At 41.2% G+C, this 19138-nt stretch overlaps 1 protein-coding gene across 4 annotated transcripts in view; it reads right to left on the minus strand.

The window, feature by feature from the left end:
- The window catches only part of pcsk5b (proprotein convertase subtilisin/kexin type 5b), a 79968-nt gene that overhangs the window by 29400 nt on the left and 31430 nt on the right, over positions 1-19138 (minus strand). For all 4 annotated transcript variants that reach the window (XR_002167950.1, XM_019867041.1, XM_019867043.1 and 1 more), the window contains exons 8-15: positions 18038-18250; positions 15204-15304; positions 10618-10721; positions 10232-10364; positions 4155-4343; positions 3139-3275; positions 899-1036; positions 729-831 (exon numbers count right to left, since the gene is read on the minus strand). Coding sequence is in view for 3 of the 4 variants with exons in the window: in XM_019867041.1 (XP_019722600.1) it covers positions 729-831; positions 899-1036; positions 3139-3275; positions 4155-4343; positions 10232-10364; positions 10618-10721; positions 15204-15304; positions 18038-18250 (1118 nt within the window). In the remaining variant the exon portion in view is untranslated. The remainder of the gene's footprint in view (positions 1-728; positions 832-898; positions 1037-3138; positions 3276-4154; positions 4344-10231; positions 10365-10617; positions 10722-15203; positions 15305-18037; positions 18251-19138) is intronic.

The following is a 19138-nucleotide window of genomic DNA, read 5'->3' on the forward strand; positions in this document are numbered from 1 at the left end:
CAGAAGGGATGCTAAAGTTGCATCAATATGAACACTGAAAAAAATTCACGCACATGTGCGTGCATGCGCGCACACACACACACACACACACACACACACACACACACACACACACACACACACACACACACACACAAACACAAACGGCACGACAGTGATACTTTGAGTTTAATTTGTTCCGTGACCTGTGCCGTACCTCAATTTACTAGTATATCAAATCAATTTTCCCCAATAACATTAGCGAAGATGCCATTAATCTGTTCCAGCCACCAATTATTTTGTTACATGCTTTCAATAAGGAAAAATAGGACTGTAGCCCATAAAAAAATAAAACAATAAAAGAGAATGTTAATCAACTGTTTTGCTGTATATACTGTAGGTGCAGCTCAGTGAGTGACATCACAAACTGGGATCGAGTTGGCCGGTTAGTCTGAGTTGTGGACTACAGCTGCTGCTTGCGAGTGTTGTCATTTTGTTTTGGGTGTTTGACTGTTTGTCCCTTGCAATAAATGGTTAAAAGGGCATAAGCAACTGTGGCTTTCCTTGCCTAAGAGTAAGGACATCACACAAGCTTAATTTCTCATTTTTACGTATTTTTTTTCTGCCATGTTTGGGTATTTGCTGTATGGTGACAATACATCACAGTATCCTATTTTGTGTTGCTGTGTTATTTCCATCTATACAAGACAAACACTTCCTGTAATCTTAATGAGAGTGAGTATTCAGACCTGGTGTTGTTCTTGAACTTGAGGAAGTAGTGCAGACAGTTGATGCAGTGATGTGGGCCAGGCCCTTCGCAGCCATGCTCATTGCATTCGGAATCACAAGGACCTGCCGAGAAACACACACAACCAATTACAATTCAATGCAATGTGATCCATATTCAAAGTCTACCTACCGTTGTACTCTTCTGTGAACTCTTCATCGGTGGGTGCCACAGCGTCAGTAGATCTGGTCTCAACAGACATGCTGCGTAAGGACGAGTATGGGTGTACCGAGGTCCCATACAGCACCAGTGACCACTCCTTCAGCTTGCCTAAGAACACAACAAAACCATCTTATTGTGCACTGCCAGGATGCTTTGGCATGTATCAGATTTTTAGCTCTTACAATTCACAAGTGGTAGCAATTTATCATGGTCCCTTTCAATTCTGTGTAAATAGTGACAAACTAATTACTTACATTTCATAATTATTATGATGTATCGCACCATTAAGTCTCACAACACAATATCAATATTGTGATGTATAGCAGCTTATAGTTTAAATGATGGTGACCGCAATTTAAAATCATGTTCTGTTTTTATCTAATATTGTTACTTATCATACTAACCGTTATCTCTTTCAATGCAACATCGATGTAATTAATCTTAGACCCTGTCTTTTACAAGAGAGTTTACCTACTGTGACATTGTATTGGTATCTGTTCCAATAAAGTATTGATATCGTGGGTTATCGTGTTGATATCTTTGAAAATGCAGTATGGTTAAGTCATTGTGACACACTGTAAAGTAAAGTTAGGGCTGTGCGATATGGACAGAATATCATATCTCGCTATTTTTGCCAGATATCTCGATATCAATGCAATAGCGATATTACTCTTGGTTCGGTGAGAACTATGCTTTTTTTTAAAGAAAAAAACAAAACAAAAGAACTTACTCACAGCCATCAACATTAACAAAGTTGACAACGCATAAAACAATAACTAATTCACATTGTACTGCAACTGTGCTTCAATGATAAATAATTTTATGCTACAACATAAGCATTTGTTTTGTTTGCGTGCGTGTGTGTTTTATCTACAACAAGGTGTGTTCTCTTCCAATTTGTCCATGCCCTTGGCTTGACGCATTACATAAATTTACTGCTAAAGCCCGCCACACAGGACACAATGCTTCCTTAGACTTTGGGGAGAAAATAGAGTTGACCACCCACCCAATGTTTAGTGTGGACTCCCAGCGATATGAACAATGTGTTTTGAGGCTCGCCATATATTATGTTGCATTGTATGACTTGTTTTAATGCACAAAACGATAGTGGCAGTCAAGGTAGATGCGCGTTGCAGCAAAAGTTTGTGGGCGATAATCATGAGGAAAGTGTCAGTAAACTGAAAGGTGAGGCTCGCTCCAATTCAATTGATTGGACTAGTGTGATGCAGGCCGCTCATACATTTCTCCAAGCTCCACTATTTTTTCCACCGGTAATTGTGAAATTATGAATGTGGTCACATAATGTTGTAAGACAAAACATATGTGGATCAACAGCACATGACTGTCTCACAACTGTCGCTAACACTGAAGTGGATTTCTCGCCTGTGTGATGTCCAGCAGTGGCTGCTCACGTCTCCCTCAGTGCCTCCATTGCCACCTCCCTTCCTCCGCAAAATGATTGTCAATGGCTGGCTTTAGATGTCGATAAATGTCAAACTTGAAAGGAGGAATGTGGTTGGTTGGACTGACCTTTATATGTATCACAAGCGTGGCAAGGTTATTTGACTGATATCGTCATAATATAAATGTTAATATCTTAAATGTTTGATAAAGATATATAGCCCAGCCCTTAGTAGCACTAATGCTAGCAAAGATAGTTGCGCACACGGATCGGCTGCGCATTGTTATGATTCCCACTTGAGTTCTAAACAGGAGAGTGAGAACATGTCATCTGCGTAGCCTGCGCTCCAGCAATGCAATAATCAATCATATTGCAGCAGGGTGTGTCCTGCCTAGAACTTCAGTGGGACTCATAATAATGCTGCGGTTTAACTTTAAGAATATAATGTGATGGCATATCGTGACCTCTTATAACACAGCATCATGCCAAGATAGCACATCATCTTTTATGATGCAGTTTCTATATTGTGATGTAATGCAGCAGTAATTCTACAATAAAGTATCGTTGTATCAAGTATCAAAGTATCATGACATATGACAGTTCCAGGAAAAAAAATTGTTTAAAGTATTGCAATGGCAACCGTTTGACCAGAGAACAAACATGGTACAATGTGAAGTACTTCTGGCCAATAAGATTGCTTGAAAAGGCTCTAGGAATTTAAAAATGCGAGCCACACACGCACATGCACACACATTAATAATATGCAGTAAAATATTCACTTGTGTCTTCTATAGCAGTGTTTCCATACCAGGCACTTTTTGGCTGCGCAGCTGAGAGGGGGAATCATAAATCTCCAGCACCCAGTCACCCGCTGCCTTCTCTCCCCAGCAGTGGGTGGTCATGAACTCCCAGTTCTTAAACCCCTCCATGGAGTGATCAAACAACCTGCATGTCAAGTACAATCAAAGACACAAAGGCTGTAAATTATTACATCAGATGAGGTAAGGACTCATGCACTTTGTATCCTAGCACATCTCTTCTAACACATTTGTTATTTTGCAAGAGCACAGTCACTCTGAAGTTCTATTTGTGCATTTTCAGACCAACCGCATTTACTATAGCTTCCTTCCTTGATTTACGAATGTTGCTATGGTACTTTTTTCCAAAATGACTTTCTTCTCTATTATCCATCCATTATCTGAACCGCTTATCCTCACACGAGGGTCGCAAGCGTGCTGGAGCCAAACACAGCTGTCTTTGGGCAGCAGGCGGGGTGCGCCCAAAAATGGTTGCCAGTCAATCGCACGGCATATAGACAAACACCCATTCGCGCTCATAATCACACCGAGGGTCAATTTAGAGTGTTACATTAACCCGCTATGCATGTTTTTGGAATGTGGGAGGAAACCGGAGTATTCAGAAAAAAACCCACGCAGGCAAGGGGAGAACATGCAAACTCCACGCAGGAAGGCTAGAGCCCTGATTCGAACCCACGACCCTTGCACTGTGAGGCAGATACGAACCAGTCTTCCACCATGCCGCCCTTTTGTGGACTAACTTTTATTTTCTTTACATTTCTATTTGAAAAACAAAAATGGGATTAGACTGCAATCTTAAATTAAAAATCATGTTGTGTTTGCATGGAATTATTATTTTTACATTTTTAACACAAAAAGGCAAAAGGATTTGGTGTAATGTTTTTTTTTAAATTTAAAAAGAACAATTAAGAGATTCAATTGATATGTAATTTCTTGTTATTTGTATTTTAATTACCGATAATACGTAATAATTTTCACAAATCTTCCACAGCACATCCTTCTCTACCTGTTGGCCAGCAACTGAGACTTGGTCCCCGATGGTGAGGTGAGGTTGATTGACAGGTCTCCTCGGCGTGGGTGCGTGATGGTGATGCGTACCACCACGTGCTCCAGGTAGATCACATGGTGGTTGGGGTTGTCGGTGCAGCCCGTCGCCTTGTACACCGAACGCACCACATGCTCTGGGCGGATTGTCCTGGAGCACAAGGATCATTGGTTTGTTAGATTGCACTGATGTACAAGAAAATAAATGTGGTATATATATTGTCGACATAGAAATGTCAAAATGCACAATGTCAGCGCATCTCACTAGGCTCATTTCAGTCAGCACCAAAGGATTGCCTCTGCTTGTGTAGAAAGACCGAGTATTTTTTTATCTGTGATTAAGAGTGGGGCCTTCACATACGGTATTTAGCCCAAGAGTAGACTAGACTGGCGTTATTTTATTATTTATTATTGTCAGTGAATAAACATATTAAATGAAATTCCAGTATCTAAGCTCACAGTATGAAATAAATATAATCGTTATAATGATTAGGTGCAAGCACAAATAAGCATGAATAAAAGAATAAAAGCATTATTGCTTATATTGCACCATCAACACCATATTAGCAGCATTATAGCACAAATGATAAACTTGTAGTCCAGTGGGGTTATCGTGGGAGAGTCAATGGGTGGTGGGTGGAGCCTGTTGTAGTCAATCGATGAGGGATGATTGTTACACTGTATATGGGTGTTCAACAAATGTTGGAATGTTTTTCTAATATTGTTACAAAGGACTTTTTTACTAATATTAGCTTTTTGTGTCTAATAGTTCAGTAATTTTTAATGACTATTTTTGACTCATTTTTATATTTGAAGAGACTGTTACTTTTGTTCTATTTGGTGTGAGGTTGTTATCGCGACATGACTGAAGTGACTGGTCATGAAACAAACGTCCACCAGTTGTTTCGAGTGTGTCTTAAAAGTGAGAGCGCATCGTAATAGCAAAGTGTGATGTTGGGCAGGCGTGCGGTTCCATCGCACGTCAAACAAATTCACCAGCGTCAGAGGCAAAGCAGTCACGAAAGAGGCCGTGAAACCAGCGTCTGTTTGGCGGGCGTCCATGCGCTCATGGAAGGCTGTGATAATCAAGACCATCTTGTCAGCGTTGGAGTAACAGCTGAGCCAATTTTGCATATCTTTCATAGAAAAGCCGCTGAGTTACACTTGCTGGAAAACACTTGGTGTGTGGCAGGACGACTGGAAAAAACACGAACTGATGCTCTAATTTGCTTTATTGCAGCCCATTTTCCCTGAACCCAAGAAAGCACCGGCTCTTTTTGCGGACCTATAGCCAATGCAGATGTTTACCATTGAGGGGGAAATTGCTCAGGGCGATTCCAAGCTGCGAATTCAGCCGAGTATCTGACCAAGTGTTTCTTCAGCGTCGGAAGAACCCCCCCCCCCCAAAAAAGGGTGAACCTGCTCTGTTTTGCTTGTCACATACATATCGCGTTACCATACCAGATGTTCTTATGATTGTTGCACTTAATGACTTTAACGTGTGTACTAGTAGTCCTTGTGTGCCGGAATCACAGCCTCCAGACCGGCCCGCAAGACTCGATTTTCAACTTGATTTCCTGCTTCCTTCAACACTGCTGTCACAATAGAACTTGAGCTTGAAAGCTTGGCTTACACAGATAATTACAACTATTACAGACTTTTTATTGCATCAATCAGAAAAATCTTTTGGACAAGTCCATCTTTGAAAAATCTTGAGAAATGACCCTAAAATGGCAGACAGAGTATTTTTTCGGGCACGAGTTGTTGGGGGTTGTACACATAATAGACATGCCAACCACATTTCTCATTACTAAGTGAAACAATTTTGGGGGGGGGGATGAAGAGGTCAAAATGTCTGGCCTTTGTGTCATTCATTGATTCGTTCAAGTTTACTGCCATGCTCTGCAAATATACTGTACCACGGTGAAAACTAGAATGGGGGGGAAAAAATTCGGTATATGTGTGTTCAACAAATGTTGAAAGGGATTCCTTTTTGAAGGATCCCTAGAAATGGTCAAAATGTCCCCAAAATTGCGACTTCCAATAAAAATGGCAGACTTCCTCTGTCTTTTGGGACATGGGTGATAGAGACTATTTTGTGCTGATATCTGTGTGTGATATCTGTTGCTTCTTTGGGAGGTGGCATTTGTTTTCTCTCCCAAACACTTGCTCCACTTAAACAAGACAGGGATGGCGCCTCTCTTAAACAAATGCTGCCCCTCCCAAATGCTGGTTCCTTTATGTCCAGGACATACTCAGGCCGCTTCGATATTATTTTGCCGGAGGTCCTGCCCCTTCCATGGCAGATACGTCCATGCGCTCATGGAAGGCTGTGATAATCAAGACCATCTTGTCAGCGTTGGAGTAACAGCTGAGCCAATTTTGCATATCTTTCATAGAAAAGCCGCTGAGTTACACTTGCTGGAAAACACTTGGTGTGTGGCAGGACGACTGGAAAAAACACGAACTGATGCTCTAATTTGCTTTATTGCAGCCCATTTTCCCTGAACCCAAGAAAGCACCGGCTCTTTTTGCGGACCTATAGCCAATGCAGATGTTTACCATTGAGGGGGAAATTGCTCAGGGCGATTCCAAGCTGCGAATTCAGCCGAGTATCTGACCAAGTGTTTCTTCAGCGTCGGAAGAACCCCCCCCCCCCAAAAAAGGGTGAACCTGCTCTGTTTTGCTTGTCACATACATATCGCGTTACCATACCAGATGTTCTTATGATTGTTGCACTTAATGACTTTAACGTGTGTACTAGTAGTCCTTGTGTGCCGGAATCACAGCCTCCAGACCGGCCCGCAAGACTCGATTTTCAACTTGATTTCCTGCTTCCTTCAACACTGCTGTCACAATAGAACTTGAGCTTGAAAGCTTGGCTTACACAGATAATTACAACTATTACAGACTTTTTATTGCATCAATCAGAAAAATCTTTTGGACAAGTCCATCTTTGAAAAATCTTGAGAAATGACCCTAAAATGGCAGACAGAGTATTTTTTCGGGCACGAGTTGTTGGGGGTTGTACACATAATAGACATGCCAACCACATTTCTCATTACTAAGTGAAACAATTTTGGGGGGGGGGATGAAGAGGTCAAAATGTCTGGCCTTTGTGTCATTCATTGATTCGTTCAAGTTTACTGCCATGCTCTGCAAATATACTGTACCACGGTGAAAACTAGAATGGGGGGGAAAAAATTCGGTATATGTGTGTTCAACAAATGTTGAAAGGGATTCCTTTTTGAAGGATCCCTAGAAATGGTCAAAATGTCCCCAAAATTGCGACTTCCAATAAAAATGGCAGACTTCCTCTGTCTTTTGGGACATGGGTGATAGAGACTATTTTGTGCTGATATCTGTGTGTGATATCTGTTGCTTCTTTGGGAGGTGGCATTTGTTTTCTCTCCCAAACACTTGCTCCACTTAAACAAGACAGGGATGGCGCCTCTCTTAAACAAATGCTGCCCCTCCCAAATGCTGGTTCCTTTATGTCCAGGACATACTCAGGCCGCTTCGATATTATTTTGCCGGAGGTCCTGCCCCTTCCATGGCAGATACACCATTCATCCTCACAGGGCCAGACCTCAATGACATAAGCATTTTTCTGTCTTCTGATCAGTTCACCAGAACAAAACTTGTTCCAGATAACTTGGCCAAGCAAAAAAAAATTGTGGCGATTTGCACACATTTCATAATCAGAGGTCAAGTATTTTATAATTTTTTATTTTGTCATGCTTTTAGTTCTGATCTGCTCAAGATGATTTAGATGGTACACTTGCAGACTGTTTATTGCATTTTTATTTAGCATTGATGGTTTCCAAGTCAGGTAAACCTTTTTTGAAGGCCCATGTACCGAATGGACGGCCTGCAACTAGAAATATGACAAGCATTGCCTGTACAAATAATAGCGACAGCAGGCTGGGGTGTCTTCCAGAGGAAGGGATAAACACAAGTTAATTGAAGTAATTAACAAAGCAGCAAGACACCGGCCGATTAAAAAAATGTATGAATGCAAGTAAGTAAAGAAAGGCATGTGGAAAACAATCACAGTTGCGTAAGCGGCGGCTGGCCAAGGGGGGTGCTGATATCGCAACGCAGCCGTGATAGAACACAGACAACAGAACCCCCAGTGGACGCGCAGCTGATTACTGGCAGCCAGACTGAGCAAAGTCATGAGTGTGTGCATGCACACAAACGCATAAACGTGTGCAGTATTCCACACAGACATTAGCGAATGCAGTCCAAGAAGCCAGCCAAAGTGTATGTGGGAACACGGCACTGACAACACACATCAGCGCATACTGAACATATTTTTGGAATAAAATTAAACAGGTTATTGGTATGACAATTCATGTTAAATGAAAGTGGAGTTTACAACAAAGTAAACTATTATGGAGAAACAGCAAGTAACCAAACCGATTGGACAGACCACATACGTTACATACAACACTGTGAAGTTAACCTTACCAGAATGAAGTTGTGTATTTGAAATTTACTTTTTAAAATTTGACCTTCCCCCTTGTTAGACCATGACTTCAGTGCCATCTTCAAACTTAATCTTGAAGAAAAAAATCATAAATTATTGACTTTATGGCAACAGAATGCATCTTTGTTCTTGTTCTTTTATTTCTTGTAAAAATTTAATTCTAATGATATTAAAAATGTATAGATTTTCCTTCCCCCGTGAAAATTGGCTATTTTATTTTAATCATTTAGGGTTAGAGTGCATAGTTAGGTTTGATTGGCGTTGTATGTCGCATTAAAATGGGGTCCTGAGAAAAATGTCACCACTGTATGAGGTCCATGTTTAAGAATCCCTGCCTTAAAAACTGGAGAGGTAACTCACTTTACTCATTCGTTCAACAATAGAGTCAAATACAACCATATCACATTGTCAACAGGCACAACTACAAAATCCTGATATTGGCTGATTTGTGCACCAGAGCAGAACAGACAGGACGGTGGTGATGATGATGAGGAGGTGGGTGAGGGGTAGCAGTAGGTGGGTGCTGCCCAGTGAGCCCCTCACAATCGAACGCTTGGCTCCAGTTGAGCCTTGCACCGAACAGTGCTTGGGCTTCCAGCTGCATCAAGGATAACAAGCTTTGAAGCCCTGGCTTGCTGTGTGTGTGTGTGTGTGTGTGTGTGTGTGTGTGTGTGTGTGTGTGTGTGTGTGTGTGTGTGTGTGTGTGTGTGTGTGTGTTTAGTAAAAGTCTCATGTGAGAACCACCCTGCCGGAACTAATGCTTGGCCACTATCAATGTACAAGCTTGCACAAGCACATTCTCAAACACATGACGGCTGGTGTATAGAGAAAAAAAAGGGGGTGGGGGGAATGAGTTGGGGGGCGGGGTGGAATCCATCCCTCAATTTTCTAATCCGCTTATCCTCACGAGGGTCGCGGGCATGCTGGAGCCTATCCCAGCTGTCTTCAGGCAGAAGGCGAGGGGGCACCCTGAACCGGTTGCCAGCCAATCGCAGGGCACGCAGACCAACAACCACTCACACCTCAACCATTCGCACTCACATTCACACCTAGGGACAATTTAGAGTGTTCCATTAACCTGCCATGCATGTTTTTTGAAATGTGGGAGGAAACCAGTGTACCTGGAGAAAATCCATGCAGGCACGGGGAGAACTCCACACAGGAAGGCCGGAGCTAGAATCGAACCCTGCACCTATACACTGTGAAGTGGATGTGCTAACCAGTCCACCCATGTGCTAACAAGTCGACCACCATGGCACCCAGAGAGAAAATAAAGGGGCTCAATTACAGCGGAAGCAACATTTTTCACATTTTTGTTTCAGACCGTGGAGGAAAGTAAATGACCAGGTGACAGCTTGTAACTTGCAAAACTGGCAAATCTGGGCACTCCTAAGTCAAGGTACACCTGTACTGCATACTTCCACTTTTAACAGCCTATTTTGAGGAATAGGTTGATTATTCCCATGGAATAAGTGCACCAAACACAATACAAAGAACAAGCAAATCCATTCCTGCGCTCCCGAAATGGCCAGCTTTTGATCATGTACCTGATTTGCCGGTCGGCGCTCTCCACGCAGACGTGTTGAGGCGGAACATGCTGCGAGGGTAGCTGCTTCCATCGCTCTGCCTCCTTCACCATGGCCTCCGCATCCATCAGGCCAAAGCCGTACAAGTGGCTAACTGTGGTCCCCACACACACACACACACACACACACACACACACACACACACACACACACACACACACACACAATTACTGTTTTATTGCTATAAACACTTGTGTCCCTCGAGGCACCGCCCACCCATCAAGTGTGCAACTACACAAGTGTAATAATCCCCACATTTAAGAGACCATTTTAATCTAAAAGGATAGTAAGGGCAGCTGCAACAAATTGGACATTGCAGTGTACAGTATAAGATGCTGTGTAAATACCATTGTAACCAGCTGCATTGGTCTTCCAGTCAGGAGCACTGAGGTGTCCAGCTCGGGATGTCTTCACAATGATGTGCTGAACATCTCTCCAAGTCAGAAGAGGACTAGAAGAAGGGAAACATGAATTTATTTGTAAACATAGGATGGATGCACACAATGTGGAGCGACCGCATGTCGGGTTAGACTTGTTGTTGTTAAAGTCGCCATCTCCACACGATTCAAACTTGCTAATTCAGAGACTGTTCACAGACTTGGTACTGCTGTTTCTCTTTAAATTCCAATATGGATTTAACTTTACAGATGTCACGTTTCTAAACAGGAAGTGGTGAATGTTTGCCATTAAAAAAAAAAAAAATGCTAATATACACATCCTGACTCTATTAGGTCTTAATATCAAAATGTTTAGCAGCTTTTGTTCCAGAATACACTCTCTTTTTAAATGTCAGCATTAATTCAGTTTTACAGGTGCCAGAAAAACAAGCCTCCCAAAGCACTGGAGGGAAAGATGGTCGATAAGAGGGAGAAAAGAGATTGAAACTAAAACGATGCAACCGCAAAATGGAGGTGGAAATTACAGGAAGGCTTGGCTGGAGCTTGTTGAGGCTCATTCATCTGTACAGCCCCCACCCACCTGCCGGCCTCTCTGTTCTCACGTGAGATCCATTACAGGACAGGCAACCATGTGTCACAACTCCTTTTATGTCCCCAACACTACATTAAATAGTGGGGGAGAACTGGCAAGTGGGTCAACCATGTTTCCTGGGATTCCCTTCCATATCCGCATGTCATCCAGATGCTTCCATGCCATCCGAGAGCGCTTGTCAGCCAAGCATTGTTTTTCATGAGAATGAAGTGTTATTGCGTGACAGTTGAGACAAAAGGGCTGACACCTGAGGACATTGGGCCCCATAATACAGCACTTGGACAGAATTACCAAAAAAAAAAAAAAAACAGGAAAAAAAAAACCCTCATTGTTTAAAAAAAGAGATCGGAGTGTCCAAATCAAGCCAGTCCTCTGTTCAGAAAAAGCTTCGGCTGAGAGTGCTATCAAGTCAACTGGTATAGAATGGAATTAAAAACAATTTTGCTACCCAAGTGCTTGTTTTGCATTCATCTTGTTTTTTGCCAGTAGCTGTTTTGTTTTTCCCGTTTTTTTTTTTTTTTTTGTCAGTACTACTGTGTTTTTGTCAGCATCGGTGTCTTCCTTTCATAGCTCTCTGTCCACCTCTGTCTTATTTGCTTGTCATTTATTTCACATTGACGTTTTGTCATGTTGCGTTTGTTTTTTGGCCTTTCCCTCAAACTTAGATGCTCTTTTTGTAAAAGCAGATTTGAAAGAATTTGCTTTGTGTGTGTTTGCTTTGGAATCCACCATCAGCATTCTTACGTACCCTGACAAATTAGGGTAGCATAATACCCTCACATATGGGCAAGGAGAGACATCATCGCTGATGCATTTTCAGCTGTTTATTGAATGAAACAACCAAATAAAAGATGAGAACACTTGCAAAGTGCTAAAGTAGGCCACAATTAACGCAAACTGATTCCATCTCCTGATGTCACTCAGTCAGCCATGCCCCTTAAAGGTACATATCCAGGAGCAGATTAATGGTTTATCAATTAATTTCAGCGGGGAAATTGAATTTTTTCTTTTTTTTTTTTTTTTTTAGGGGAGAACCATACAACTCTGAGAACCACGCTCAAAAAATTTGATTTGATACACAAGTAAATAGATTTAATGTATGAGCTTGGTCATGGAACAGTTTAAAATATATATGGATATTCCTTTTAAATATTCTAAGTATACTTTAACTGAACGGGAGTATATGCCATGAAGGCCAAATGAATTTGAGTGCAAAAGATCAATATTAATGGGGTGGTGGGGGCGGAGTAGCTGGCAAAGAGTAATGATGGCCCCATAAATGTTTTATGGTCATTAATTAAGAGTGGAATGGCATCGTTATCTAGGTCACAACAGCCTTCCTCTCATAAACAACCCAATAGTAATTAACGAAGCAAGCGCACAAAACCACTGGCAGCGGCAGCTGCAACAAATATGAAGGTTTTAATGCGGCTTCCTTAGAGCTACGGTAACGGGTAATTAAGTTAAGAAAAAATATGATTAACTAAGATGCGAGGAGACAAACATTCTCAATATTCCTGTGATGCAGATTAGCAACAAATAATCTGTTCCGGGTCAAATTGTTGCCACATCACACCTTTATCAATTGTACAGGTCTTACAGCATAGAGAAAGGATGGGCAAAGTGGGCACAGGGAAGGCAAGCATAAATTTAATTATTTTTGTCCTAAAATTGGTTCATTCAAATGTATTCATTTTAATTGATTTTTTTATTCCTTTATCTCATGAAATAATTAATTGATTTATTGTATATAATGAAAAACAGTAAATTACTGGTAGCAAAGCAAACAGTTTAAAACATTTTCATTCCATTACTTTGTTCAATAATTCTGATTAAATTAATTAAAAATAATAAAATTAGAAGTGAAAGACTCCTCGTCTCACAAACCTGTTTATTTGGTGTGCACACAGACCTATGAGTATATGCACTGTCTGGAAGACAGTTAAGCCAGCCAGAGCAACACTCATTAACACTTTACATGAGAGTAACATGCGATGAGAAGGCAATTTCAAATTAAACCATACCTTAAAGAATTAATGGACATTTCATACTGGTGTGGCAACTATCTTGAATCATCTTCCTGACTGTAGTTGTGGCCAGTCAATAATATTGCTCTCGCAAACTGTTGCCACCAATATCAACACATCATCCTGAATCATGTGCAATCACGAATTAAGGACGCTAAAAACAATTTAATTACTTATACTGACATTGACATTAGGGATGGAACGATATCTGTGATATCGTGATATTAAAATTGCAACGATATCGTCGTCGTCATGTCACGATATTAAAAGCACCACATCTTTTAAATAGGCCAGGTTATTATCCATTTGTGCAGTTTCAGCACCCTCTGGTGGTTAGTGTATTCATGCAAATTGATATGAATTTTGCGTGTTTTGGCCACCTGTTTAAGACCCACATTAATCGCAGGATGAAGGGGAACGTAACCTGTTCGAGTTCCTCCACAAATCGACTCAATTCACAATGTATGCGTACGTTAGCAAGTAAGTGCCTCAAGTGTTATTACGTTATCAGACGAACAGAGCATTGTGAACTACATAGACCATGATACTTTGCATCGCTGAGCCAATAGGATCATTTGAAAATAAAAGATACTTTGTCACTGCTGTTATGTTCAAAAACACAATTTTGTGCTTTTATTTTTATTTACAATGTTTTTACATTGTACATTTTTTGTATATTGTACATTTTACATTTTTTACAATGAGCTTTTCTATCTTGCCAACTTGCCACAATATTGAGATAATTATTTTATCGTGAAGTTCATTCAGTCGCACCGTACCGCTGTTGTGCTGAGGGAACCCAGAGTTTGAAGTAGTTTGATGTATGCGTCTACCATTAGAGTACAAAAATATGTTTTTGTGAGGTCATTGTGACCTTGTAATCAGCTCATCTCTATGCCCGAGGCCTTTTCCGTTTCAGCAAAACTTTGAAAAGCTCTTTCACACTACAAGGAAACCGCATCACAGCTGGTTCACCGCACTGGCATTGGTTCATCAGTTACCAGCTGATATTATCAGAGAATCTGTCGAAAGCGATTGATGCTTCCTTTCCTGCATGTGCATGCAAGTTTATCCAAGTGGATTTGAAGAAAAGAAGAAGAAAAAAGATAAGGGGAGGAAGGAAAGGCAGGCGAGCAGAGAGTCCGTGTGTCAATAATCTTGTTGAGGAAACAGGCTTAGAGTACGTGCCCAGTCCGCTATACCAGGAAAGCCAGAATATTTTCTACTGCTAGAGATTAAAAGCGGATTATCCGGGTTAAACTAAATGACCTCAACTAATTGAGCAGCTAGGCACGTGACAACGGGCGAAAATTGAAGTCCTCTAGGACCGGCTTAATCAATTCATAATTTGTTAATAAACATATCCCCATTAAGCGCATAAATCAGAACAAGAAACGGTAAAAAAGAGCATCAGTGAAGGCGACTGAGAGTCTCTTGAATTCTCCAGTCAGGAGATTTTATCCACGAGGAGAATGAAAATTGCTTTAGCAAGGCAGAGCTACAGGAGAAACGAATGTTACTTTACACTAATGTTACTTTACAAACAACAACAAGTGGTATTTATTTTGAATAACAGTATTGGCAGTTTGTCATGGTAAATTGACATTTCATTCAGGAGGAGACTGAGGGTAGTGACTAAAATGGAGATTATGGAGTCTCATATGCAGCCCACTTATTATCCATTATATTCACCTTGTCACAACTTTCGACTGAGGACAGCAAGAAAAATGCTGACTGGACACTAAGTATCAATTGGCGGAAGCATGGTTCGAATGGATCGTTCAACTCAAATGGATGCCGTGACAAACACAAGACTTCCGGGCATATGATCTCCCTCACTCCATCAGCGAGACATAAGAATGTAAGCAAAGTGAAATAGAAATGAAGCGAAAGGGATGCAGTTAAGTGGATCTTACTTGGCTTCCAGAGCCAGAGCGATGATGGCGGCAGCCATGGGAGCTGAGGCCGACGTACCGGTGTGACTGTCTGTGCAACGGTGCCTCAGGTCTGTTGTGATCTGCATGGTGAGGGAGAAACAATGGTGATGCACCTGAACCCTCAGATTCTATCTTTGATACAGTGACTCTCTAGACCCAATACCACCAAAGAATTCAAGCCATCAGTCCAAGCTAAGCTTTCAGAAGAGATGCACCAACAAATGATACTGATACCAAACTATACTGTACTACTTTAGTAGTTAATGCTGCAAGTTGCACATTTCTCGTGGCGCAATTACATATAGTCAACGCCGTTTGCCCGAATAAGCACAAATCCGTGCTGTGAAGAGTGGAGGATACGTTTGACAATTGGTGGCGAAGCACCCGCAAATTTGCTTGATCGCCCATTCATTTGCGTTTTGAAAATCCAAATTGCATCGTGACAGCCAATCAGAAACGAAAGCCAACTTACCGGTATTCCATTTCACAAAAACATACACACAGAAAAACATTTATTTTTTCTGTCTCCTTGCAGAGGTGGTTGTGCCGAGACATCCTGTGCTATTTTAGGATCTTTCAGAAAGACCACAAAAAAAAAAAAAAAACAAAAAAAAAAAAAAAACAAAAAAAAAAAAAAAACAAAAAAAAAAAAAAAACAAAAAAAAAAAAAAAACAAAAAAAAAAAAAAAACAAAAAAAAAAAAAAAACAAGAATATGTGAATTTTTCTATTAATAGCTCTGAATAGGTGAATTTGTCATTCATGAACAGCAAATGTGCATATAATTACTGTTCAACAAAACGGGAAACTGCTGCCGAGTCAGGGAGCACCATTCACAAATTCACCTACTTGAGACTTTTTCTGAAGAATATGACAAACAATTTGCTGCAAAGTGCACATATTCACACCTGTCCGTGTATGTTTGTGCTCTTTCTGTAACGTTTTAAGACGTCGCCCAAACACTGAGCTCTTTCTAAGGCGCGATGGTAAATAGTAGCTAGCCACGGCGACCAGTTGATAGCTGGCCTGCTGGACAGCAAAAAATACAATGACTGCAACCCAAAATACAGCTGATAAAATTGTTGCTAATAATGATTTTCAATCTCATTTTTCAGATTATTTGAAAGGAAGGGATAACAAAAGGAATCATCGGTTGCTTTTTTCTGAAAATGCTTTGGACAATTGAGCCGAGGACTTTTTGCGTGGAGACCTATTTTCAGACCAGGTCAAAATTTCAAAGGCAGTTCAGTTTCAACTGTTTTCTGGGCAAGCTTTGATTTACAGTGGTGTGAGCATGTTAAGCACAAAAGGAATTGTCCTGAGCTCTAAAGCTGATGGGGTGCAAACTGGAAGACGTTCGAGTGTTAAGGCAGCTGTGAGTGTTTATGCTGTCAAGGATTGAGTCACTTAAAGCCTTAAGAAGTCAATTCGGAGCGAGACATTCCCCGGGAATCACTGAGGCAATTCTGATCATGGACCTAAATTTGTATGTAGCCTTACAAAATTCAGATTAAACATAATAGTTGTCATGTTGTTGGTTTTGTGATTTAAAAAAAAATAATAATAATAATAACAAAATAATCATGTCTACCCGGAATTTCTCAATGATTTGTGGTTCTCAGATGAGGCTCACTTCGCCTCTTTGGTCATGTGAAGACAGAAATTACGGTCAAGATAAGGGCTCTTCCAAGGTATGAGTGTGTGTCAGGCACCAAGGGTTTACATTTGGAGCATATTTTGGAAAGAAAAAAAAAATTCTACACCTAAGCCAGTCTCATTGAGAGGTGAAGGTTTCCAAGTGTGTGCACACATGGCAAATGTTTCTTTTGGGACAGGGCTTGTTCACTGTTGCAAACAGTTGCAAAGATGTCCGCCATACATTCCCCAAACAGTTTTAATGGTTGCAAACAGATTTTCTTGTCGCCGTCAAATTTTGAACTGCTTGAGACCATTTAAATTGTTGGCAAACATTTTGTGACCATTTAGAACCTTGACCGATCCCCGAAGAAAAACAATCTTCACTATGAGCGCAAACACTTGCAAACTTTCGTTACTCAGTGAGATACGGCCTTGAAGAGCTCAAATTTTCAGGGCTTAATTGTTATTAAATCAAACTAATTTGTGTGAGAAATAAATGGCTGCCTTGGCTGCACTGCATGCAGTGCTGAGTGTGGATGTTACGATTCACAGCAGGTCTTGGTCCTTAACCTCCATGAAAAGCGAGGGTTCATTGTAGTTGGATTATGGTCTGCTTTGGCCAAATCATATGGACTTCTAGAGCAAGGCAGAGTGCGAGCCAAGAGAAAGTTTGGCTAGCCCCTCGTCTGAGCCCTGATCAAAGGACCTTTGCTGGACTGAAAACTTGGAGGGATTATCCCAACACAAACACACAAGCACTAAAAATGTGCTGCAGCACAGAATGTCTTTCGAGTAGATTAGAGTGACACGCAAAAATGGCTCATTTGTATAAAGCAACCGGGTTACTGTGTGTGTCCGCTTGCAGCATCAGTGTGAGGAATGTAGCGGGACTGTGCCAGACTAAGTAGCTAACATTGGCTAACTTGCATTTTTCATCCCTTTGGACCGTGGTTACGATGAGGTGGAAGTGGGTCAAGCCAAGTGGAGTAAAAAATACCTTTTGGTCCAAAGCTTTTCCGACTAAAGCTTTGAGCTACAATTCAGGGAGTTTAACCTTCAACCTTTTGGGGAAAAAAAATAATTCAATCCACTTCGGTGAACTTGGTGCACAACCAAGTCTAAGTGGGTGGACTTCAAAGCCCCTCATTACCCCTCCAGCCCAAGGTTCGAGCTTACAATTTTCCGGTCGTAGTTCTCGCCACTGCTGTAGGTGGTGGTGAGCGTGGATGAGCACTCCTCCAGGTACCAGGGCTTGCGCCCGCTCTCAGCCGTGCTGGAGATGGAGATGGTGTAGATGGAGTTGGTGTAGCCATCGCAGGAACAGTGGTCGCGGCTTCGGCCGCCGTTGCCTGAGGCCCACACGAAGATCGAGCCCCGGCCCTTCCTCCCCTAGGAATGGGGGATAAAAAAAAAAAAACAAAAAAACAAAGGCTGCTTGCTTACTCATCATTCACTTTTTAGGGATTGTTTTAGAGCTGCTCAGAGGTAAGTTACTGGCTGCGTGGCTCAATAGCGATCAAGAAAAAGAAGAATCATCTTCATTTGTCATATACATACACACAAACATGAATTTTTCTCTGCATTCCTCCCATTACAGTCGTGGACAGAACAAATAGACACTGTTAGTAGGACACACTGGAGCAGGGGTCTATTTAAGGCCCCGGGGAACAGTTTGTGGTATCTGAAAGTGAAAGAACTCTCCAGTGAGGTTTGGAAGGGGGGGCAACAATGTAGATTGTTTTTGCATTGCTTGTTGTTAGCGGGATGCATTTTTCATGAGGTCTGCAACTATCGCTGGCAAGACGTCCTGTAGGTTTAACAAATAATTCAGCCGTAATGCTCAAAATATATTATTGAGTCACCTCTGGAAGAAATGCTGTTCAAATAATGTTCAATTTTTTATTTTTTTATGAGACAAAAAAAAAAAAGAGTCTCTGACAATCAGTTGAGGGAAATAGCAAATAGATGTCTGGTTGCAGTACTTTTCAGTCATTTGTACGAAAGTGTTTATTTTTTCTGGCAACTTTATTTTCACACCCTACATTTAAAAACACGGTACTCCTTACTTTGTCAAAATTGGCCTTTTACTTTTGGACATGACACAACAAAAATACGTACATTGAGAATATAAAGTCAAACACATTTGGGATCTTGATTAAATAAGGTCCTATGAGGTGGAAAAAAAACACGCACAGGGGAAACATCAAGCAACATAAACCAACAACAAAGTCGCAACAGAGTGTTCCCCATCTGTGGCCTGATTTAAGAGAATTGTTT

This window comes from Hippocampus comes, unplaced genomic scaffold, assembly GCF_001891065.2.
Source record: "Hippocampus comes isolate QL1 unplaced genomic scaffold, H_comes_QL1_v1.1 scaffold322, whole genome shotgun sequence".
Classification (NCBI taxonomy): Eukaryota; Metazoa; Chordata; class Actinopteri; order Syngnathiformes; family Syngnathidae; genus Hippocampus; species Hippocampus comes.